Source organism: Microtus ochrogaster, chromosome 2, assembly GCF_000317375.1.
Source record: "Microtus ochrogaster isolate Prairie Vole_2 chromosome 2, MicOch1.0, whole genome shotgun sequence".
Taxonomy (NCBI): domain Eukaryota; kingdom Metazoa; phylum Chordata; class Mammalia; order Rodentia; family Cricetidae; genus Microtus; species Microtus ochrogaster.
The window spans coordinates 59483553-59509273 of NC_022010.1; the positions used below are offsets into that span (position 1 = coordinate 59483553).

A 25721-nucleotide genomic window follows, 5' to 3' on the forward strand; every position below is an offset into this window, starting at 1 on the left:
TAGCTCTGTAGACCAGGCTGGTCTCGAACTCACAGAGATCCGCCTGCCTCTGCCTCCCAAGTGCTGGGATTAAAGGCGTGCGCCACTATCCACAAAGTTCAGAGTTTACATGGCATAAATACTAGCCATATGCCCCATTAAAAAGTTCCCATTTTCTTATACTTATCAAAGCAAATCAGAGATGTTTTAATGACATCTATGATCTATACAGTAACTTTTCTTTTTAGAAGCTGACAAAAGTCTGAGGACTGGATAATGTAAGATTTTTTTAAAGCTTTGAGAAAAAAAAACTTTGAAATACAGTGGGGATATAATAAAAAAAACTGCTATTAAAATAAGAAACTATTTGTTGAAGGATATTTGTACACGGTATGAAAATGTATTACTGCGATTGGTGTACTATCTAGGCAGGAGGTACAGATGGGACAAAAGAAGAGAAGGGTGAACTGAGGCATGCAAAAGATGCCATGGAGACATAGAATGAGTCAGACACCCTGAATGGGAAAGAGGGAAAAGCCACATGGCAGAATGTAGATTAATAAAACATATGGGTTAATTGAAATTATAAGAGCTAGGGGGAACAAGTCTAAGCTAAGGTCGAGCTTTCATAGTTAAATAGTAAGTCTCCATGCTATTATTTGTGAACTGTTGGCCCAAAGAAAAATCTGACTAGAGCCATCATTAAAAATGAGAGCATATTGCGGAAATTAATGAAATGAAAAATGACTCATTTGACAGTTAACTTTATAAACACAGATGTATATAAATTTATGTTTTAAAAGGTTTTGAATAAATAGTATTGTATCTCCATCTGGAAGAATTTAAGTTCTAACTGTGACTTCATGTATTAAGATTCAGGTATTCACAATCAGACATCCCTCTGTTACAATGTCAATGCAGCATCTTACCTTTTTATTCTTAGTTTTTTTCTTTTTCTTTGTTTTACTTTTAACCTGATAAGAAATAAACCATTTATTTAGTATGTAAGTCAAGCTGTACAATGGATATTATCTAATGTTTCTTCTAACTACTGAAGTCTGTCTAATACTTATTTTTCTAGATTTTTATAGATCATGTTTTTCTACAATTTTATGGAAACAAGTATTATATTTGATTTAATCTCAATCTTCTACCCTTGAAAAAGAACACAGAACACATACCAAACAATAACAACAAAAAAAGAGAGAAAGGAACTTTTTAAAGAGGAACAATATAGTCATACACGTAAAAGTTTCAGCCAAAGAATAAATCAGTATCTATACAGTAGCTGTTAAGCCATCTAGAGTTTATCTAGATGATAATCTCTACTTCTGTGTTAAAGACATCGAAATATCTCAATATTCTTATTTCTTTATCTCTTCTACTCTTATTGTATCTTCTCCCTCTTTCCTCTCCCAAATGTACTTCCAATGATAGGTAATAAAAAAAAACATACTCCCATAGCTATCACAGAGCTTGACTTTTGGTAAAACAATTACGAAAGGATGTTGTAAGTACCACCATTACTGAATGGTAGTAAGTAATGAGCAAAGAGTCATTCCAGTCAGACTCTGTGTGAGCACTGTTGCCTTCAATGTTCTGAATGTAGTACATGCAGAATAAGTTCTTCAAATTCAAATATTAAACCTTGTACCTCCAGAAGATCTTTAATAGATTCTGTTGAAGATTCACTAGGTATTGAAGCTACATCTTTATTTAGTTCTGCTAACTGCATTTCAGTGTTTGATTTCACATCTATACTGTATTCCATTAGAGGTGGACTCAACTCTTCTTCATCATTCTGTAACTCTTCGATATCAATACCTAAATAGTAAAGAGAAAGGTATAAAATCTAGTGGCAAAGTTTTGAAAAGTTCAATCTTTTATTATAATTATAAAAATACTTGCTAGACCAGCAAGACAATGCAGTGGGTAAAGGCTCTTGCCATCAAGCCTGATGACCTGAGCCCGATTCCCAGAACCCACATGGTAAAGGGAGAGAACCAATCCAAAAAGTTGTCCTTTGACTTCAACATTTGCACCATGGCGAGCATATAAACATTTAATTATTATATGAAAATTGCAATAGTTGCTTACTCATAAAACACAGGCATGCATATAAAAATGGAACAAACTAATATGAATCAAATATTAATATTTAAGTAAACTCCAAGTTTTAGGTATTTTAAATTCTGCCATTGACCTTATTAAAATGCAACTAATATTATTCTATAAAAAATAAATGAGACATAAAGAAAAGGAAAAACTATCATTTTCTCTTTTACTTTTTCATAAAATATAAGTGTACCATATTATATGACTACTTGTTTGCATCCTTGTTCTCTCCTTCATTGTCCCAAAGATTCAGCCTTAAAACTTCCTCAGAGATGGCCCAACTTTAATCTCAAACACATGGTATTGTTTTCTAAAGAAAAACTTTTATCTGAGAATGTAAATTACATTGAGAATGTAAATTTAATGTATAATTATTTATTTAAGATTTATTTGTATGTGTTCATGTGCATGACTGTGCTTGTATCCGTGTGTGTGTGTCTGTCTGTGTGGGTATCCATAGAGTCAAGAAGAGAGTATGGATTCTCTTGGAGCTGGAGGTATATAGGTATATAGGTGATTATGAGCAGTCTATGGGTGATGGAAACTCAAGCGGGGTCCTCTGCAAGAACAGCAAGTTCTCTTAACCACTGAGCAATCTCTTTAGCCCCCTAAATTTTATTATTTAAACCTCTGAATGGAAATTACTAAACCAGGTAGGAAGTCATGTGTTGCAGTTCCAGATATCCAGATACTTATGAATACAGGAAGAAGGTTTGAACATAGCTTGGACAACACTGCTTATAAGAACAACAACAAAAGCAAAACAAAAACAAAAACTATCTTTAAAAAAAAGGAAGTGAAAACTAGCAATTCACCACCTGTCCCTGCAATACACAACTACTGACAATGGCTTATTAAGACAATAAAGCTACATAAAGCAGCACAGTTAAGCAAGTAGAACAAACAGACAGGCATTTCTGCCTGCTTAAGTCCTGAGTATAAAAATCTTGAGCCTCATCTTGGAGTAAGATGCGTGAAAAGCACTAAAGTCAAATTTGAGTAAGGCAGAGACTAGGATCAGCTGACCAACAGTATAATCATATAATTCTTATGTAAGCTTTTGGGTAATGTACAGTTTAGTATATAGTTTATCTAAATACATGCCAAAACCATATTTATGTCTTATGAGTAAAAAGGTCATTTATGCATTTTGGGTTTAAATGTACTTACGTTGAGTGCCTGTTATTGACTGTAGAGCAATTCCTATGACAAACAGAGAAAAAAAATAATTAGGAATGTGATTGCAAGCACAACCAACCAGTATCTGACCAGGATTAAGAAATGCCAGAAATCCTTTATAGAGAATTTATCTGTTCCATAACCACCTAGAAAAGAAGCAGCACTGCTCGCTAATGCAGTTTAGATAGGTATAATCTGACTATCATATAATAGCTATAAATCCAGGATTTAAAAACAGTAGTAAAACAAAAAAAAAAAGAGAGACAGTTCATAATAGTCAAAACCTGGAGCATCAACAAACAACTTTTATTTTTGGGGTTGAAATACAATTACATTGTTTTCCCATTCCATGTCTCCTCTCCTACCGATTTCCCCCTGCTTCCTCCCTTTTGAAATCATGGACTTTTTCTTTAGTAGTTATTGTTACATATGCTTACATATAAATATGATCTATTCAATCCACTTAATGTTACTGGCATATGATTTTAGGTACTGGATAACCAATTAGGGAACTCATTTCTGAGGAACACTATTTCTCCTACTCTGAGCAATACCTTAGTTGCACATAGTTCTTTGTCTCAAGGTGGGTCCCTCCAGAGATTTCCTCCTTCCATATTAGTGTATCTACTGGAGTTGTACTTCTCATTTCTGGATTAAGCAGTTATATTGTTAAGGTGTCATGAGTGATGCTTCCCTGTCATTTCTAAAAAGCACAATTTCACAGCCATTTTCCTCATCCTCTGGCTCTTCCAATCTTTCTGCACCCTCTTCTGGAGTGTTCCCTGAGCCCTAGGTGCAGGGGTTGTGTTGTAACTGCATTAGTTGCAGATGTACACCCATCATCACTTAAACAAACATTTTACAAGCAGCAATTCTTATTATTAGTCTAAAGACTGTGAAGGAATTCATGAAATGTATAGCATGTTCCCACTGAAAGTTTGAGTCTTCTAAGCCATAAAATTTACTCCAAACATGACTCCATTCCCTGTCCTAGTCTATTAATCTACTATCTATGATATGTAACAGGCTGTATTAGACCCTAGAGATTAAATATTAAAGGTTAAAAAGAAAGAAATCTTCATGTAGATAGTGGATGTTGGACCTGTAAATAAAAATTGAAATTTTAATAATTAACAACAGAGAAAAAAGCTACTATAAAAGCCTCTATTAAAGGTATTTGACCATAAACTCTTTAAGTGAAAGTGAAAATTACTTGAAATGCTCTGTACTTAATGACTACTCAAAGCTCTTTACTCAAGTATGTGTATACAAATACAAATATGTATATATATAATATATGTATATACATACACACACAATTTGGGTAGTTGTGATTTTTAAGACTTCTAAATTATACATCAAGGGTTCTTGTCTAGTTGTCTTCCATACTGAATAAAAGGATCTAAAACACTAAATAGGAAAACAAAGTAAGTATACCTAAACACAGAACAGACACTCAAAAATGGTTTGCTGGCTTATGAAGTAATGATTTAGTACCTTGTTGATAGCAGGATAACATCCTCTGGATGATTTCTGGTACTGGTATGCCTAGATAAATGGACAGCTGATGATAATCAAGGGAGATATTCTCAATAGGATTCTCCTTGACTTTGTCAATATCCTCTTGTTTCATTCCAAGGCGCAGAAGAATATCAGAAACCTTTTTCCAAATTGAATTGAACTGTAACTCAGTGAGACCATTCATCAGAATCTCACTGAGGAGGATATCTCTGTACTTGCAAAGCCTCAGAATGTCTGCAGACTTAGAGAGATCAGAAGACGGTGGTTCCATATCCCAGCCTTTTCTGGGTGCAGGGAATACATTCAGATGTTTAATGAGTGCTAATAAGAGGCATAAGTCAAACTGTTTGGACTGTGGTAGTTCCTTGTTTGGGGGATAAAGCAGATGCCATGATCCACCCAAAGGGTGATTGGTCCAAAGATGATTGTAGTAGGGTTCCAGCACATTCTTGTGTATAAGCAGTTCTTTTTTCAAAAGAGTGGGTGGCATAGCCTCATCAAATATTTGTCGGACAATGTCAGTACCAGAAATAATAATTATATGAAGCAGATGATAGAAATAATTATAATCAAGTTTGAAGATAGGCATTTCATCTGAAAATGAATTTGGAGAAGTCAAAACAATCCATATTACTGTTCTTTTTCTATGTGGTCTCTCACATTGCACCCGAAGTTCCTGTAGGTCAGGAACTATTTCAAGGAATGAAGTAAAAGTAATTTTACCATATCAGTGTTCCATATGCATGCTGCTCTCTGACTACCTATCAAAAACTCTAGTCAAAAGGAATATGCTTCTAAGAGAAGAAACTGAAGATTCCTCTAACTCAGGAGAAGGCTTTCAATCAACCATCTATGTTATTTAAGTAAATTAACTTTGGCAAAAAATGGCAAAGTAGATCTGAAAATTCTGGAATATGTAAGGAATAGCAATTTTCTAAGTTTAAATATAATTTACATAAATATTTTTACTTTTATTTTACATGAAGTCAGTACTGTCCAGTAGAACTCGCCATGCCAAAAATGGTACATGCACAGTCTACCACACAATGAGTGATCAACAACTGAGACTTAAAGGTTATTTGATGTCACTGCAGATTTAACTACACATGGCTACTGTCTATCATATTAGATAGTTCAAATACATATTAGTTAACACAGTTATCTAATGAGTTGCTACTAAAAGTACAGTCCATAGACCAGAAGCTTCAGCACCTACCTGAGACACGCACAATCTTGGATACCACCACAAACCTACCTATTGAATAGACACCTGAGAATTTGTTTGGTTGGTTTTTTTTTGGGGGGGGGGTTCTTTTATTTGTTTGTTTGTTTGATTTTTAATCACTAGATTATAGGATATAAGGACTTCTCTAATAAACTTAATAATTGTATTGTTATTTTAACAATGAAATGGAATGAAGAACCAGACTAAATTACTTGATACTTTCCAGTTTAACTAAACTTCAAAGCAAAGCAGGCTGAAGTAGGTTTGAAAGTAGTGGAAATTCAGTCTATGATAGTATTTAGTTTCTGTGTGAACAGTAAACTGTGTGTTTATCATAAAAATACAGCTTTACTATTTTCCTTCACGGTTCTGTATTTTAAGAGATTTTTAATGAATAACTTTGCTTAGTAAACTTGATATGCCCTGTGAAAACAAGCACAATGTAAGAGAAATTTCTCAGAAGGCCTTCTCTACACTGCCAAGCACAGAGCACACTAGCATTAGGGGCATCTAGTCTCCCTAGTAAGAGATGTTGACCCCAATTCTTCTTCCATGGAAACAGGGACCAATATGGTCTCCAATGATGAACAGAATTGTGCACGGTACACTTCTAAAGAGCTGGCATGTGAATTTAGAATACTTGACCCAAGCTCCAAAATGTTCAGTCCTTCCCTTTTAGATTGCTTACATGCTTGTTTTTTTAAGTAACAAGAAGGTAAGAGCTGGATGAAAACTCTCCTGAGGTAAATCCTACCATATACTAATATGTTCTAGAGTTAACATGTCTCACCATAGAATGCCAAAGCATTATGAGGGCCATACACTTGATGTTTTATTGTCTATGGGGTTCTAGAATACAGCAAGAACTATTGGGTGGAATAAACCTGATGTCTGTGAATAGCAATCATTAATAACTGCATAACTGCAATTATGAATGATACTTTACAGAGACAGTAAATAATTCCACAATACTTTTCAGTAGGAGTCGTATAAAAAAGTAATACCTTTCGTATTGAATTTAAAATCAAATTCTGATCTTATATCAGTGTCAGTTAATTCCAGAGACATCAACTTCTTGTAACTGTAAGTAGAAAAAAAATATTATAGTGAAAAGTAGCAAAGTGAGATCACATTTTTGATATAACCAACAGATGTGAATGTTTTTCTTCTATCTACAAATAATTTGAAAGGAATGGGAAAAGATAATTTGAATACAAATAAAAGCCACTAGCAATGACAAGGCTACACTGTAATTTCATTGTAACAAGAAGAACACAGAATTAAAAATGTTCATTCAAAAAGAATTCTATGATGCAAGAACTACGTGGTAGCTGAAAGAGAGAAATAAAAGTATTAATAGTTTCAGCTCCTCTATGCCCACTTTAAAGACAAAAAGCAGCAAACCGGAACTCTTTCATGTACTATCATGATCAGAAAAGTTAAATAAATAATAACTAAAGGTTACACAACTTATTCAATTTCAAGAGATATTTAAAAAATAAAAACTCTTAAAATAATGTTAACGTAATTGGAAGGAATGGAAGAAAAAGCGAGAAAATTTGCTAAACAGGTAAATGCTGTGAATAAGTGAAAACTGTATTTTAGCTTTGAAATGAACTTTAACCCACATAACAAATACCAGATAGTAATAATAGGAAGTGCACTTTGTGGTTGTTACTGTTTGTTGATAATGGATCATATCCCTGGTCTTTATATGGAAAATCTAAAGCTCAAATGAATTACTGTTAAAAAACTAGATAAAAAGAATTATATAAGACTGGTCATAGGAAATGTAAATTGGTAAAACTATTGTGGAAAGAAAGTTTAACAGCATCTAGTAAGTTAAAGATATGCATAAAACGTCTAGAAGTTCTAAGTAAATGTTATGAAAAAATTCCACACATATTTATATTTATTTTAGCACTCTTTATATAGTTTAAGATAAGTAACACAATTATCTAGTAATAGTAGTGTTTAAGTGTTGCTATAAAACAAAGTTACAGCAAGGAAATAACACAAATGATTCACACAATATATAGTTTAAGAACGCACTAAATACAAATGTGTTTATATACAGGTTCCCCACAAAAAAAAAAAACTTATTATAAGCAAAAAATACATTATGCAACTTTGAAAACAAGTTACACTAGGTTAGAAACGTATACTAGAAATTCTTGAGTAACACTTAAAAACAAAAAGACCAGCATGAAAAGTAATAGGACAGCAGTGCTGGAAGGATGGCTCAGCAGTTAAGAGCACTCACTGTGTTAGCAGAGGACACCAGTTTAGTGCCCAGCACCAACATGTGGCCCACAACTGTCTATAACTTCAGCTTTATAGGATTTAACATCTGTTCTGACTTTCACAAGCTCCTACACACACAAGTGTGCGCACACACACGCGCACACACACACACACACACACACACACACACAAAATCTATTAAGACACACAAATAAAAAACCATGAGATGGAAAAAATATAAGATATAGATTTAAATAAATAATCTCAATAACTGCAGAATATACGTATTTAAAATATGTATGAATAAAGATTAATAAAGTCAAAGATTTAAAATTGAAAATAAGAGATAATCTTTGCCATCTACAAAAATAAAACAAGTTCCAATGAGATACATAGGTTGAAAAAAATGGATAAAAAATGCAAATGTTAATACCAGACAAAGAGATCTGAAGTAGGATTATGAGGGATAATAAAGATTTTAAGTGTGGGACTACATAAATGATGTGCATTTAAGCACCTAATAAAACAGCTAAAAAAAATAAAGATAAACCAAAGACAGCAGATTACTTTTTCAATTAGTCAAGATACAGATATAAAACACTGAAACTAAATGTAAATTGGTACCCAATGTGGGGCCCAAATTTTCACATAGTGCATGAAAACTGAAACAAAAAAAAAAAAAACAAAACAGATATGGTTTCTTTAAGAAGCACTGTTGTGCAGTGGAGAACTTGAGAGGCTGGCACACTAAGTAGAAATACGCAATTAAGTAAAAATGAGAGTCATAGTGCAGGCACCAAATTCCTAAAATGGGGATGGTTAAATGCAAGCTCAGTTCTCATGGACTCAAGTATGGTGCACAGCCAACTTCCAGAGTCATACTGTGGAGGGCCTAGCTGCCACTTAGCAGTTAAAGGTTGGGCTCGTGTATTCAGAGAACACTATAGGTGCACAGTAAAACAGGTCCAGACTTAAAAACAAACAAAAACTTTAAAACAGGTTACAGTGTACATAAGTGCTTAAAAGAGAAAAGAAAATGGGTATAGACAGGAAACAACAAATAGTTTAAAACCAATTAAGCAAACTCTTTAAAGGTAAGAGTAAGTGAATAAGCTACACAAAGATGGGAAATACAGAGAGTCTGGAACCTGTATGGTGCTTTGCTGACTTTGAATTATCTGAATTTTAATGAGTGAATAACAGCTGCTGAGAGACACAGGATTCTAAAAGGAACATACTTTAGGAATATCTTAACTTTAAAATAGAATTCATAAAATGTATTGTGCTGAGGAGGTTATGCTTTTGTTTCCACAGGAAATGAAAGGCTGTGGATTCTTTCAAAATTAATAGAGATTAGATTTGATTGGGGGATAGCCCCTGGAAATCTTGGCTACAGGCATAAAGAAATAAACCAAGAAAAACTGTAAGACAGGTGAGATATATGGTGATCCAAGGGCATGGGAACAGCATTAAGACTGGATGAGACATGATAAATCCTGTTGGTTACACAGAGATCGCTCCATGACTTATTACATGCCATCCTTTCACATGGTACGGAAAGAGGTTTGGTTATACAGTCCAAATAAACTTACAAAGTTGACAGACATATTTTTTTTCTTTTGGTTTTTCGACAGGATTTCTCTATGTAACAGCCACAGCTGTCCTAGCTCCTGTAGATGAGGCTGTTCTTGAACCCAGAGATCTGCCTGCCTCTGCCTCCCAAGTGCTAGGATTCAAGGCCTGTGACACCACCGTCTGGTGGTTCGTTTTTATTTTTTTGTTTTGTTTTGTTTTGTTTTGTTGGACAGACATCTTTTACCTGATGAAAGATAAATACTAAAAAATCACCTTTGGCTGGATAACACAGTCCATATTTGTGTGAATGCAGATATGTATGTTAACCTTGGAAAGATTGTTTTCAGAAAAAAAAAATGGACCAGACACCAATGAAAATGGGTGGTCCAGGTGATGGGGGATGTCCTTCTGCATATTTATGTTGCTTGTACTGGCTGATAAATAAAGCTGTTTGGACCAATGGCTTAGCAGGGTAAATCCAGGCAGGAAATCCAGACAGATACATGAAGAGAAAGCAGGCAGACTCAAGGAAATGCCATGTAGCTGCTGAAGGAGAAAGACACAGCTGAAACCTTACTGGTGGCCACAATCTCATGGTGACATATAGATTAACAAAAACGGGTTAATTTAAGATAGAGTTAGCCATGAATAAGCCTGAGCCATTGGCCAAACAGTGTTATAATTAATATAGTTTCTGTGTAAATATTCAGATCTGAGTGGTAGGGAAATGAACAAGTAGTCTCTGTCTACACCCAGATGATCAAGCCTTTCACAGTGCCTCTGTTGCAGTTTGTTTAGAGTTCTGAGTTCAGAACACTTCAAGGCTGCTAGTTGAGAAATTCCAGCCACATAGATTATTCACGCCAGGACTTCAGATAACTTATGCACTTTCCTATAACAGAAACTAGACAAGTGTTATAACTAGTTTTCTTAGGACTTGCCCAGTATTTCATTTTTTTTCAGGATCCCCTGGGGATACCATGGCACACAGACAACAGGAAGAAGTCTAGAGAACACACACCCATATTCCCAAGAGGTGGGGTGGGTGATTTTCAATCATTTGGTAGGTAATGGATGTTTGTCATCATTTTGTGGGGATATAGGAACACAAAATAAAAAGAAAACTATTCATCTCAAATATTTTACATTGGTATGGATTTTTGTATATCAAAAGAAATTTAAGGTTATTTTTGTTACACTATATGTTTCTACTCTTGTTTAAAGTATTGTACCTAAGCAGCTCATTCAAAAAGGTAAAGTTCTAGTCCTTGAAAACTATTATTATAAACTGCTCAGAAAATTAAGAAATGTAGGTTAGCAGTTAGTTGATAACAATCAAACTTATGGTTATTTTAGGTGTATTTTTCAAGGTTAAACATATATATTTTAGATAACTAATCTTTATATGCTTCAGAGACCGACAGAATACAATATTCAAGATGTTTAATAACATAAAGCTTTTCATGATACTGAGACACATCTGCTCTTGACAGCACCATCTACTTAATAAAAGGATGACAGGCAAAGAAGAACCTCCATATGGAGTTTGCTTTCTTTGTGACAAAGCTAGTCATTTAGGCAAGAACCTACCACTGCCTAGACTACTGACAGTATACTGCAGAGGAACCTTAGGTGACTGTCTAGGAAGACAGATATCGTTGTCATTTCTAGTTTTGCAAGTTGTTTTCTCTGCATTTCCTGTTTACTCACATAATATTACATCCTTTTCAGGTCTCTAATGGAGTTGAAGACAAGATAATTATAGTTTTCCTTGTTACCAAATTCAAAAAAGAAACTTATAGAATAGATGCAAAGTTTATAAGATTGAGAAACATAAAAGTCTAAATTACTTATCAAAGAAAATATTTTGAGGTTTAAAAATAATTTTGGATTGGTAATACAAGTTAGGATAGGAAGTAAATTAGGAACAAAACTTTGGACTCACCAAGAATATAATAATAATGGAGTATTTTCTCTGAATTTGCCAAATGCAAATGGGCAATCAAGAGCAAGAGAGAGAGCGCGAGCTCAGTGGGTTGTGAGCATGTTTGTAAATTGAATCCCTAGATTACACAGGTGGTAAGAGAGAACTGACTCCCAAAAGCTGTCCTCTGCTTTTCACATAGATGCCATGGCAGATGTATGCACACACACATTCACCATATAAACAAAGATTTTAAAAGAAAATATGAAGCAAATTAGTAAACACAATACAAACAGAAGCAGGAAATTAATAAAGAGCAAACATTAAAAATACTGCACATGCCTTTAATCCCAGTACATAGAAGGCAGAAGGAGGCAGATCTCTTAGGCCAACCTGGTCTACTGGGTTCCAGCAAAGCCAGGGCAATATAGAGAAAACTAGTCACAATAGAAAACAAACAAACCAGAATTTGTAAACAAAGAAAAAAAACAGTGAGAAAAAAATAACATGATTCTTGGAAAGAATCAGTAAAATTGAAAAAACATTTTAATTTAGAATAGTTAAGAAAAAGAGAGAAAAGATCCAAACTGCAAAAACAGGAAATGAAGTGACATTATTACATCATTATAAACCTAAAATTCCTGCTTAAAGAAACCATAAAATTAAATCAGTGAAATGAATAGACAGAGTTACCTTAGGAGGAGTTAGAAATTCTCGTCTGCCCTGCTAATCACCTAGTGCTTGCAAAATTAAAACAGTCCATCCAAAGGCCAATGATATCTACTGAAACTACCACCCAAGAAACAAACTATACAGTTTAAAATCAGTCATATTAACCACCTATCAAAACAAAAGTATATTATACATTGGAGAATAATAGAATTCAGAATCTTATGTTTCAGGTAATATTTTGTGGTCTGGGAGCAAACCAGCAAGCAATACAAAAATACCCTCACTGACTATCAAATGCTTATTATCTTCTAATATGCAAGCAAGTATAATAAACATTAGTACATGTTTTGAGAAGCAAAGAAGGAGTTATGATTAAACTCCCACTCTCAATAACTAGGCAAAACCCAAAAAAGTACAATATTTAATGCCAGGTCTGAGTGTTTTACCTCTAGGTAAAATTCTCCACTCAACAAACTACACGAAGCTCATTCATACAGTCGAAGCAGAATGGTAGGAGATGATATAGTGAGTTCAGCAGGACAAGGTGAATATAGAAACAAGCGAAGTAGACTGGCATTGATCCTAAAAGGAATGTGAAGCCTCTGAAATATTGTCAAACACAAAAATCATATATTTGAATTCTTTTCTTTAAAAAGTACTAGTCAAAGCTAAATAAACAAGAGACTTTAGAAAAAAGCATGGCTAAGGACAGACCTGTTAAGAAGAAATTTTAAAATGGTCATACTATACAAAGCATTCTAAGATTCAATGCAATATTTACAAAAACTCCTTAATAATTTTTACTGAACTAAAGAAAAGAATCCTAAATTTCATATAGATAAAGAGCCCCAAATAGACAAAGCAAACGTGAGTAGAAAGAGGAACAACCAGGAGCAGGCCTGGGATGATAAACTCCACAGTAGCAGGACTGAGCCAGCAACCTAGGCCAGAGCAGGCCTGAGTTGGGGAGCTCCACAGGAGTGGGGCTGAGCTACCTAGGCCAGAGCTGGCCTGAGAGAGAAAGCTCCGCAGTAGCGGGAAGAAATCCAGACCAGGGACATTTGTGTAGGAACGACTGAGCCAGCAACCTGGGCGGGAGCAAGCATTGAACGGCAAACTCCACATGAGCAGGATTGAGCCAGGGACCTGGGCTGGAGTGGCCTTGGACGGTGAACTTTATGGGAGCAGGAACTGATCCAGAGCAGGGACAGTTGCAGAAGGACTAGGTCAGCAACCTAGGCTAGAGCAGACCCTAAGAGAGACATACACGGATCTAATCTACATGGGAAGTAGTAAAAGACAAGATCTCCTGAGTAAATTGAGAGCATGGAGATCTTGGGAGAGGGCTTAAGTGGGGGGAAGGTAGGGAAGGGAACAGTGAAAAATGTATAGCTCAATAAAATCAAGAAAGAAGGAAAGATAGAAAGAAAGTCAGCATACCACAGAATACTTCTAAATTTATGGATATAATGGCATTTTTCAGAGAAGTCAAGTCATAGAATTAGCCTAGGTTGCCACTTGACAATGAATGGGTAAGAAAAACAGAGTAAGATTCAACCACAAGAAGCACTAAATCAAATCATTCACAAGAAAATGGATGAAACCAACGAATACTGTATTAAAAAAAAACAAAGAAACACGGCCTCTTGAAAAAGACAATTACCATCTTGTACCTCACATATGGGATGTAGATGAAATTAGATGGAGGAAGAGGAGCTGCAGAGAGTAGCAAAAGCAGAGGGGAGACCGGCAAATCTCTGGAGTTTACTGGCCAGCATTCTGTCTCAGAAGAAAAGATCAAGAGCACTAAGGAAGACATTCAGTGTTGACATCTGGCCTATGAATGCACATGCACACTGCCATATGAATATATACATGCAACTCACCGCTCAACTAATATATTTAAGAAAAGAGAAGGGTTAGAATAATGTTTTAATAACTGTAGCTTCTAATTTCCACAGCAATATTCTATGCCTCTGAAAATATGTTCCTTAGCATATACATCAACACTCTTGAGCAATGTGTTTTGTTTACCTACAAAATAGGAAGATTTTAAATTTAAGATAAGCTTTGATGTCTACATAAGCTTTGAAAAATAAATAGTTTTTATATTATAACAAAAAACTTAATGTTATTTTAAGAAATATGTTTTGTTTTCAGAAAATGGTTAGTTGTACACTTAGTGGTAACCATGTAATTTTTCCTTCCTTGTTTTAAAATGCAAATACCTACAACAGTAGAAAAAGAAGGAGAAACAAATGAGAACTCACTGTGATTTTTTTTCATAACAAATACTATTAAATAGATGCCCTAAAACTGACAGAAAACAGAAAGAACAAATGAAACACAGAAATGTTCAGAAAAAAGTAACAATATTTTATTTCAAGCTTACCTTGCTCCTAAATTTTCGATGGTTATATATTCATCCTTTCTCACCACTTCAAACTGCAAGTGATGGAGAAAAAAAGCCCTAAAATAGTTCAATTTTCAAAATTCTTTAAGTTCTTAACTTCCATACTTACAAAAAGATACTTAGAATAAAAGCACATTGACTATAAAACAAAGGACACAAGCTAAACAACATAAAACACCACTCAGATGACAAATTACAGTTGCTCTTAAAAGCAGTCAATTTAACATTATCATGTGATTTGAATGCTGACACTGAAATATAAAAGAAACTTAAGATATAAAAGAACCATAAATAGCAAGACAAATAATAAGTTTCATTTATAGTTCTAGTTTTAATTCTGCTTATCTTAAACTAAAAATTTCAGATATTCTATGAATTAAAAACTATGTGTACTATGCTTTATTTAACAGGTAACAGATGTACATTAAACAGACATTAGATAGCTATTTAAAAACTAAATGGTTCAGGGCCTGGAGATAGAGCTTAGCAGTAAGGTATACTTTGAGCATGTTGAGGTCCTTTATTCAACTTGAAGTTCCACCAAAAGAGAGAAAGAGTCAGAAAGTCTAAATTTATTTTGAATTTAAATGGAAAGAAGTAGTTAAATTATCATACTTTATCATTATTCCTCACCACTAGTTCATTGATGCTATATTTATCTATTTCTACTGTTTAGATTTTCTTATACTTAAAGATCATTTAATATACCAGATAAAACAGGAATAAAAAGGGCAGAGAGCTGAGTCACCAAAACTAGAATGTAGCTAGGATTCTGTTGTTATTGTTAAGAATATGCCAAAAATAGTACTACAAAGAAGGCAGGCAAGAAAAGTCACTCACCAAAATTTTGACAATTCCAGGTACATCGCATTGTAGCATCCTTACCATGTCACCTGCACATCCATCTTTCAAACATTTTTTCCCACTAAAACTCTAAAATCGTTCATAGCAAAACATAAAATTATAAAATCAGCATTGTACAAATCTAAGGCACTTAAGCAATGAAGGTTAGAAGCAGATAATGTTGTGTGACAAACTGAATGATATGAATAAATTAAAAGTGAGCTGTTCAGTTACAGGTTCAAAAACAGCTTTTACCAAACACCCCCACCTCGCCCCAAATACACACTTATACTTCCCTACAACACAACACTGTTAGAATATATGGACTTAATGTTTTTCCCAGGAAGAATTAGGTCTACATATTAATTAGACCTTTGTTAAGTGATATGGTCACTGGCATGAAATAATGTCCATAAAAGAATGGGTAAGGATGCCTCCAGGGTGTGTCAGCTGAGAGTAAGTGCATGTGTGGATAGTTATTATTTAGTAATTTATGCATGACAAAATCTATTAAGATTTGTACAAAAATATAAGTACTATTTCTGGATAAGAATTCATAGTTTATTACTATTTTGATCTTGACTTTACTGTGCGACCTAAGTATGTACTACTCAGTAGAAATGACAGATAGTAAGAGATTTCAAATGTTTAAGTAGTCACTATATAAGCAGAGCAAGTGAAATGAGTTATCAATCTTTATTTAAATAAAATCAAAGTTCCTACAAAAAATTAGTGAGCTGTTCAATATATTTTTTATCAATATGTATGTATGTTGTAACATTTTACTTTAATTTTTTAGATTCAAACTTTTTAAATTTTTTTAAAAAAATTATTGAGGTATTCATTTTTCTCCACTCCCCTCCCTCCTTACCTCTTTCTTTCTACTTTCTCCCTTAAGGAGCTATAATACAGCCTAAAGAATACAAGATAATCCTGAAAAGAAACTTTAAGTAACATATACTCAGCACAAAGTGTATTAAATTTCCATAAGCTACTTAAGGATTCTAGAGAAAAGGGAGTAATAAAAACAGTGAGGTTTCTGGCCCTGATCTTGCCATTTCCTCTGGTTAATTTCTATTTTCTCTACTTTTCTGTCTAATACTGAGAAAAACCAATTGTCCCATCAACTACATGGACTTAAAAGTATCTATGTATCACGTTAATGCCTTATATGTTTTATTTTTATAGCATGAAATATGCTATATGCCTTTATCTGCTCACTCCCCCACAAACCCTATGAAATATGTACACCTCTCTGTCATTTCAGAGCTGATAAATATTAGTCACAATGGTGTAGTTACCAGTCTAATATAATAAAACTGGAACTTGGTTCAACCTACATTTGATCCCGAATCTGCCACCTCCAAGTCCAATGTTCTTTTCTACTGTACCACTATTGCTTAAGAGCATTTTTCTTGTTTACATGATGTAAAATTTGTAAAACTTAAAGTCACAAAATAACCATGGCAATAGAACGAATAATTAATACAGAAAAAAGCTCTGGATCTCACTTTAACACTAACTCTATCACGACTGACACGACTATATCTGAACACTAACTCTTCTTTTCCTATTCCAACATTCAAATTGAATTTACCCATAAAATGAGTGTCAAGGAGACAAACACCAGACAGAACTGAAGGTGGAAAGGAGGAAAAAGTGAGTGTGAGCACAAAAAGAACACGGGGAAGGGAGTGACATGCTGTGCTGTGGGAGACAGTGCAATACCTCATCACTTTCTCCTGGATACTTTAAGTTCTTGAACTTTTTCCAACAAATTTTATGGAAGTAAACACAGCAACTTTTACTGCACATTAGCTGAAAAAATCCCTTGGAAAAATATAGATACAGAAATATAATTCATGTTAACATAGAAATACCATCTGAAGTCATTTTAAAATTCTATAATTTATAGATTATACTTTATTATAATATTGTTTTATACAACATTCAGAATTTATTAGCAAAGCTTGTATATACCAAATGAACTTCTGATTACTGTAGAATTAATAAAGTCAGAAAAATAAGGACAATAAAAAAGGAGAGAGGGCAATAATTTGAACTAGGCAATGTAAAATTTTCCATATTCTATGGTACAAGAAAATAACAAACACCATCAAATTTTTTTTTTTTTTTTTTTTTTTTTTTTTTTTTTTTTTTTTTTTGAGACAGGGTTTCTCTGTGGCTTTGGAGCCTGTCGGTTGTCTGCAGATGCCTGAGCCTATTTCTCCAAACAAAACCTCCTTTTTTTTTTTTTTTTTTTTTTTTTTTTTTTTTTGTGGAACACGCTATCTAAGCATCCCCACTTTTACATTCCTCTTTTCCTCCAGCTCAACCCACTTCTGTGCCATTATTCTGTGAATTCCTCTGTTAACCTCCCAGGAGACCTGGTGAAAGAATTCCAAGTCTACTATATTTTCCAAAAATAAACTGTTTTACTCTCTCCAGAAACTACTTCCTTTAAATAGGAATTCTCCTTAGATTACAACAGTCTCAACTATAAATAGAACTTTTGATACTACATGACATTCATTTGGTTGAAATCCTGAAGCTACTCTAAATCATAGACTGACTTACCACAGCCCCAAAGACTTGAATACTACATCTCTATGCCTGTCCTACTTGTGCAGAGAAACCCACAGTTGAGATGCTAGCCACTTTATTTCAGAAGCAGAATCTGACATGTACTGAGAGTGATAGTTCTCACCTTGATATAGAGATTACAAAATCAAAGTGACTCACATTCCTACTTTTACTTTCTTCACCCAAGGATTCACAGAGAGAGAGTGATCACTTATTTAGTAACATGAGCCCTGAGAATTGATCACTTCTAAGTATACATGTCACTTTTCCCAATTTCTACCATTTTTCATTATAAAGCAGAAGAAAATTTATCTTTTTATTATCTTACTTTTGAGAACTTCGTAAGCACTGCATTTAACATCACTTTTGGCCTCCTCCCTCTCAAATTCATCTTTTTCTTATTATTGTACATATACACACATGTCTGAATGTACACAGTGTGCATATATATGCACATCTGTATAAACAAACTATTGGCTCAACTTAGTGTTGTTAGTCTGTACATGTACACAAGACTGACTGAATAATCTACGCTGCAGCTCCTCCTTGGAAGAAACTGATCATCCCTTTCTCAGCAGACATTGGCCATCTTGGGAAGGGACCATGTGGAATTTTCCCTGTTTGCACTGGCAGGTCAACTTCTGTCATTATTAGGCAACCACATGTTAATATTCAAGGGTGTACTTTCCCTGTCAAGTGTAGGGAACACTATGTAGCTTCTTGGCTTCTGGCTCTTATAATCTTTTCACCTCTTATTTTTTTTAATGATTTTACCTGAGTCTTAAGTTTTGGGGGTATGTGGCAGACATATCAGTTGGGGCTGGGCACTCCATAGTCACGTGTGTGTGTGTGTGTAAATGCTGCTATGTAACATTGGGTGATATTGCTCTCCACAAAAGCCACGCATATCTGACAAAAACCACAGAGACAGACAGAAGAAAGAAAACTCCCTCCCAGTTGCTGGTCAAAGGAATAGAAGAGTTCCCAAAAACAATGCAAAAAATTGACATTTACTTTAGTTGACTTCCAGAGCTTTAAGATAAAGCCCTATTTCTGCAGACACCTCTAATTTCAGACACAGAATTTGGAGCAAAGGAGCAAGAAATGACTTGGAAGCCTCCTCCCTAAATTCCGCTGTTCACGGTTACCAGAATGTACTATAAAAGCTGCTGAAGAAGAAGAGTAAACTCTAATGTTACTCAGCTATAAACCACAATGATGACTACCCCATCAAGATATCCACAATGATGCAATGCTGGCAATATTACCTTAGGGGTAACCAAAAGCTGTCTATTGGATTTAAGGCTTACTCAGTGGGAGGGAACTCATGCTTCGCAGTAGAACCTAGCCAAATATTCTTGGCTGGAGAGGTAACATGCCCCAAAGGAGAACTGATCATTGTCATTTTCTAACTGTATAGCCAACATATAACCAATACAATATCTAACTATAGTCTAAATATTTATCCTTATTCCCACAGATAAGTGTAGCTCTTACCACTCATCAAAGAAGCTTCTTTTTGCAACAGAGATTATTTCAGAAATCCACAACTGGTCAAAATATAGAGAACAGATTATTTTACTGTATGAATGAAGGGCAAATAGCCATAACTTCAGAGGCAGGTGATTATTACAAAAACTTCAGCAAAACCAACCTATTCTTCTACTGATTCATAGAATATAATTAATATTGACTGTGAATACATGTTCTCAGAGACAAACTACTTCTTAATTATATCAGATTATAATTAAAGTAAATACTGTTCTTTAATTTTTTTTCCACAGAGCAGGGACAAAATCCAGGAACCTGCACTTACCTCAGTAGAGCTCTGACAAAGAGCCACATCCTACACCTTACATAGTATTTTCATGTATATTGCTAAAATAATGTTAACTGTTTTATATTCTATGACATTTAAAATCGTTAACTGATAATTATGTTACCTTATAGTTAGTGTTCTTTAAAATGTCAGCTTCACAAGAGCGCTCACAATCAAGATAACTGCAAATGGTCTGTTTCATTATATTACTTTCAGTTGTTTGGATAAAATTATTGAGAACATCCTAGAATTTAAAAACACATACTCTTGTGAATTATCTATAATAAAGTAAGCCAGAAACATATTCAAGATTTACCTTAAGTAACATATGCAAGGATCCCATTTTAAATTACTCTGTGTTTGTGTATGCACGTATGTATAACAGTAACACAACTTATTTATCTAGTCCAAAGTAAATAAATAGAAAAGCCCTAAACTAGGAAAAAATAGATATCTTACAGATAGAAAGTAGACAAGTCCATGTTTGAAACTCTTTATCTCTTCCATATTCTAAGCCATGGCATGTTCTTATCAGGAACTGTATCCACATTTATTTCAGAATTAGAGCCAATCAAGACACAATGACAGCGGAACTACTACAATGGTGCAATATGACAATTAATGGCACAGTGGGCAGAAGAATGATACAGAAATATTTCTCCAATGCCAAGTCATAGCATGGAATAAATTTTCTCATTTTAAACTAGTTAACTTTAAGCAAATTATATTATATTGAGTTAGACAAGGGCCTTAATACCTTTTAGAGAGAATATGTTATATCAAGTAGTAACAATATACTATGAATATATACAATATGAAAAGTAACCCTTTACAGGTTATTTAATGAACCGTAACAACATATATAAATTTTACAAAAATCTGACAGAAAATATACCAAAATAACAACAACAACAAAACCAATAACAAAAAAAACACTCAAAAAAAGTAGTAATATTAGCGAATTTGTCTATTCATAGGGCAAAGACTATGACTAATAAGCATCAAAACAATAAAAAAATTGAGAATTTATCCTTAACAACTCTTAAAAAGAAAATGGAAAAAGTAAAATAGGTTACATGTCAAAAGCTAAAAATGAGACTAACATCAGATTATTTTTAAAATAAGGTTAAACGATAGAAAATAATGGAGAAAAAATATAATGTGTTAAGCTGTTTGTCCTGTATTATGTTTGTATACCATTTGTGTAGATTCCCCATGGAGGGCAGAGATGGGCACTTGATCCCCTGAGACTAGAGTTATAGATGGTTATGAACTGCTGTTGGGTCTTGGGATTAAATATGGGTCTTCTGGAAGAAGTGCCAGTGTTCTTAACCACTGAACAATCTCTCCATGCACCAAGAAAAATTTTTAATGATGGAAAAATTATTTGAACCTACAATTCTATGTCTAGGCAAGGCATATATAAAGTTCACAAAAATAGATTATTTTGAGAATTAAAAGATTTCAAAAAATTTAGCTCCCTATTAAGCACTTAAGCTCGTATTGAAGTTACACCAGTCAAAACAAGAAAGAAGGCCTAAAGTGTAAAACTTCAATTCTGAGACATAGAATTTTACACAGAAAAGAGAAAGATAAAAATCATCCCCAGGGTGAGGCCAATTTAACAAAATTCAGTAAGATGGGAGAAGTGTGTGAATGGGAGATGGGAGAGCATATGTATACTTAAAGGAGATGATATCTATATAAGAGAGCTCTCTAGTCCCACAACTGTTATACAGGAAGGGCAAGACAATACCTAAAAGCATTTAAATACTAGGAAAGCTTTCAAGTAAGGAGGGGGAAAATGACTATCTAAAGATCATAAATTAGAGATGCAGACAATGAAGCAAAAACTGGACTTTTAAGTCTTTAGTTTTTAATATTTTTCAATAAAATTGCCTCTATAAGCTTCTTTGTATGAAATAAAGTGAAACTAAAAGTTTGAATAGTAAGGAAAATAGTTGAAGGGAGGAAAACAGTAAAAACATTAAAAAAAAAACAATTGGGGACTGTTTAGATAGGAACAAATATGAAAACTTTAAAAATATACAAAATTATTATTTAGTTAAGTCCATTAAAAGTCCTTTTTATCTTGACAGTGGCACAAAATAATCAGTCTACTGATTACTCATAAATGTATATTAAAAAACATCATTCTGATTGGAAGTTTATAAAATTTATCCTTTCAGTTCTGACAACTGAAACCTGATTTTGAACTTCTATGCAATATGCCTCTTGATTTTCAGGGATGCTATTAGCTTTAAAGGCAAAACAAAATGTAATTATTCAAAAATATTTAAAGTAAAAGTTTAGTGAAAGATTTGCTCTTGAAATATCTACCAAGAGAAACATAGGGCTATTTCCACTTTAAACAAAGCAATTCAATGGCTCTGCATTAAAACTGTCAGAAGGTCTGGGGAGATAGAAGCTCTCATTCTTTATAATGAATATACACTCTTCTGTACTAAGAGGAAGTAAAGAAACAACCATCAACACCTTTATCATGCAATAGCAGTGGCTTCATGAATCTACCATATGTTATTCTAACAAAATGCTATCAGAATATACAAAGAGAATTTTATGTAAGAATGAAAAAACTGCAAAGTTTTAGGTTAGACTATATATTCAATAATACATACTAGTAGACACAGAGTAAAACTTGGTGTATTATACCAATTTTAATAAACATGCAGGAAATTATTAATGTGTACATCCATATGTATATAGAGAAGCAATTAAAAGGGAGAGAGGAATAATTTCTCCATTTGAATAAAATGGAGTAAAATTAATTTTTCTTTATAGATAAAGGAAGTATTTTCTAACCAAATGATTTATTAATTTGCAAATTAAACCAAAAATAAAATAGCAAATACAATCATATAAAAAACTTAATTATTAAACATGTGTTTTTAAAAGATAAATATTAGGCTAGTTGAGCTACTCGTCTTTGTATCTTGAAAATGGTGACACTGATTCCTTTTTTTATCTAAATGTGCTCACCAGGTAATAAAATAAAGTTCTTTCTTACACACAAAAAATATTGCCAATAAAATAATGTATTATAGAATATTAGACACTTGATTTTAAGGTTACTTGGTAAAGATTACTTTGAGTTGTCACAAGTTGTGAACTATTTTTAATAATTTCTTACTTTGAAAGTTGTAGGGAAATCTTCATCATCTGTAGGATCTACGTCAAACCAATCATCATCTGTATCTCCTATTTCTCGCAAGCTTTTGTGAAATTCTAGTAGTCCTCCATTATACCTGCAAGGCAGTTTAAAGTAAATGTCAGTTTGAACTGGACTCAGGTGCTATATAGATTATCAATGAGGGAACCAGAAACCCAACGAAGGTGGTGATAACCTCTGGCATGCTGTAGAAATACAAATACTAGGACTCTCACCTGTGGTAGACTGGGATGAAATACAGGTAGGAGGGGAGGCACTAGGTTATGTAGTAGCTCAAGCTTGAACAGTATGGGGGCCATGGTAATTAAAGGGGTTGTAGAGTTGGTTGGCTTTTGTTAACTGTCTTGGAGGCCTTGAAGAAAGAGAATGACAGGTATAGGTCAGCCAACTATAAGTTTAGCATGCACTTTGAAAGCCAGAAGGCCTCTAAGGCAGCATTTAAATTGATTCTCATTTCCTATACTCAATGTGTGCTGAAATTAGGGGTCAAATTTAATTAGAAGATAGGGCAAAGTATAAAAGTAAACAAATGCACAGCCTTGACAGGCTATTATCAAATCAGGACACTCTGTAAAAGCTAGAAGAATACTATGCTATGACAATTTAAAGAATTCTAACATTGTATCATGTCAAAACTGAGGCCTGAATTTTATAATAAAAGGTAAAGCACCTGCAATAAGACTTCAGGCCGAGCCTCAACGGGACTACTATTCTAAAATTAGGGGTTTGATAATGAATAAATAGACCTAGATATCTGAAATGAGGATACGTAAGTGAATGTGCTCAGAAATTGCAAGTGTATGAATTATTGTTTACCAATTTGACTAGGAAGGATTTCTTCTTCCTTGCTAGAATACAGCTGCCTCCCCCCCATTATTTAGAGATCATTAAAAAATACCATCAGAGATGCATATCCCAAGAGAAGAAGACTATCTTCTTCAGATTTTTCTCTCTTCACTCACTGCCCTTGGACCATGACAGCTAGGATCAGACATAATGGCCCAAGATGAAAATCAAAGACCAAGTCCAGGAAGAATAAAACACATATATATTCACCTAGTAATTGTCCAACATGACTGATATGAAAGAAACATGGAAGTAGATCCTAAGAATGTGAAACCAAGGAAAAACACAAGCCTTAATTAATGAGGAAGTGGATACGGATATAGGACAACTCACATACAAGTCATGATTCACTATTCTTTTGGGGGGGGGGTGAGACAAGGTTTCTCTGCGTAACAGCCCTAGTTGTACTGGAATTAACTCTTGTAAACAAGGTTGTCCACAAACTCACAGAGATCCACCTGCCTCTGCCTCCTGAGTGCTGGGATTAAAGGTGTGTGCCACCACTGCCCATCTAATGATTCACTATTCTTGTAGGAACACCCGAAGCCAATCCTAACATGCTTTCAGAAACTTGATACAATTATGGTCAACAGTAAATGAGGTACAAAGGCTGGAAATTTCTTGGTATAGTATTAATAGAATCAGGAGGTTCAAAGGGTTCTAACAGGGTTGCTCTGTAAAAACGCAGAACCTATCATTTTTTGGGAGTGTAAAAAGCCCTGAGTGAATTTGGTCATGATCCTGTCAAAGATATAGCTACAGACTCAAAAGAATGGCAAAACCTTCCTTGGAGGACAAGTGTGAGTGCTGACAATTGCGTGTAGAAAATGTGCAATGTAGTTTTCTCCCTTTGGATACTTACAGTCTAAAGAATGTTCCACTATAGAGACTACTCCTACTGACATTAGCTAAAGCTGTCTCCTTGATCCAGCTACATAAAAAACCCTTATGTCATTGATTATCTGAACTATTACAATTATGTAGTAACTCTACCTCCTTGTTCAGCTGTATGTAATAATTCTGCTTCTTTGTTCAGATCTATATAATAAACATGCTTATTTTCCAGGGCTTTGTGGTTTCTCCAGCCAGGAGTCCAGACCACCTGATCACAGTTTTGGTCCATGTGTCTCCCTATTTTTTTTTTATTCCCTCAATGCCTGAGTCATTTCTGTTCCTGGAGTTGTGCTGTATATAGCAATCACAAGCAATGTTCCTGGAAGAAACACTGACTGATGCACTAAGAAATATAAAGGGCATCATTGACTCTGATAAGCTCCTCTATAGTCCAGGGAAGAAGAACGCATAGTCATGTCCCTTCTACTTGTCAGCTTTCAAGATCTACTATTTCTGCTACTCGACCAGCAGGTTTTGTTTACTTTTATTTTATTCCAGCATTAGTTGTATTGAACATTATAATTTTTGATAAGTTGGTTTGTTTAATCACGTGAGTCAAAACTACAACCAAAGTTTCTATAACCTACCATTTTTAAAGACAAAATGAACTTGGAGAAACAGTTAAAACATAGAAAAATAACTTAGAAAGTGATGATTCTGCCATTTAAAGAGTTTTTTGTGTCAATGATATAGAAGACC

General features: G+C 34.2%; 1 protein-coding gene across 4 annotated transcripts in view; it reads right to left on the minus strand.

Moving 5' to 3' along the window:
• Positions 1 to 25721, minus strand: part of Dzip3 (DAZ interacting zinc finger protein 3) — an 81546-nt gene that overhangs the window by 30332 nt on the left and 25493 nt on the right. For 3 of the 4 annotated variants that reach the window (XM_005345042.3, XM_026786191.1, XM_026786190.1), the window contains exons 8-17: positions 23244 to 23358; positions 20217 to 20336; positions 17419 to 17520; positions 15688 to 15780; positions 14827 to 14879; positions 7024 to 7100; positions 4771 to 5388; positions 3265 to 3297; positions 1634 to 1803; positions 909 to 953 (exon numbers count right to left, since the gene is read on the minus strand). In XM_005345042.3, coding sequence (XP_005345099.1) covers positions 909 to 953; positions 1634 to 1803; positions 3265 to 3297; positions 4771 to 5388; positions 7024 to 7100; positions 14827 to 14879; positions 15688 to 15780; positions 17419 to 17520; positions 20217 to 20336; positions 23244 to 23358 — 1426 coding nt within the window. The remainder of the gene's footprint in view (positions 1 to 908; positions 954 to 1633; positions 1804 to 3264; positions 3298 to 4770; positions 5389 to 7023; positions 7101 to 14826; positions 14880 to 15687; positions 15781 to 17418; positions 17521 to 20216; positions 20337 to 23243; positions 23359 to 25721) is intronic. The other variant, XM_026786193.1, reaches the window with a different exon arrangement.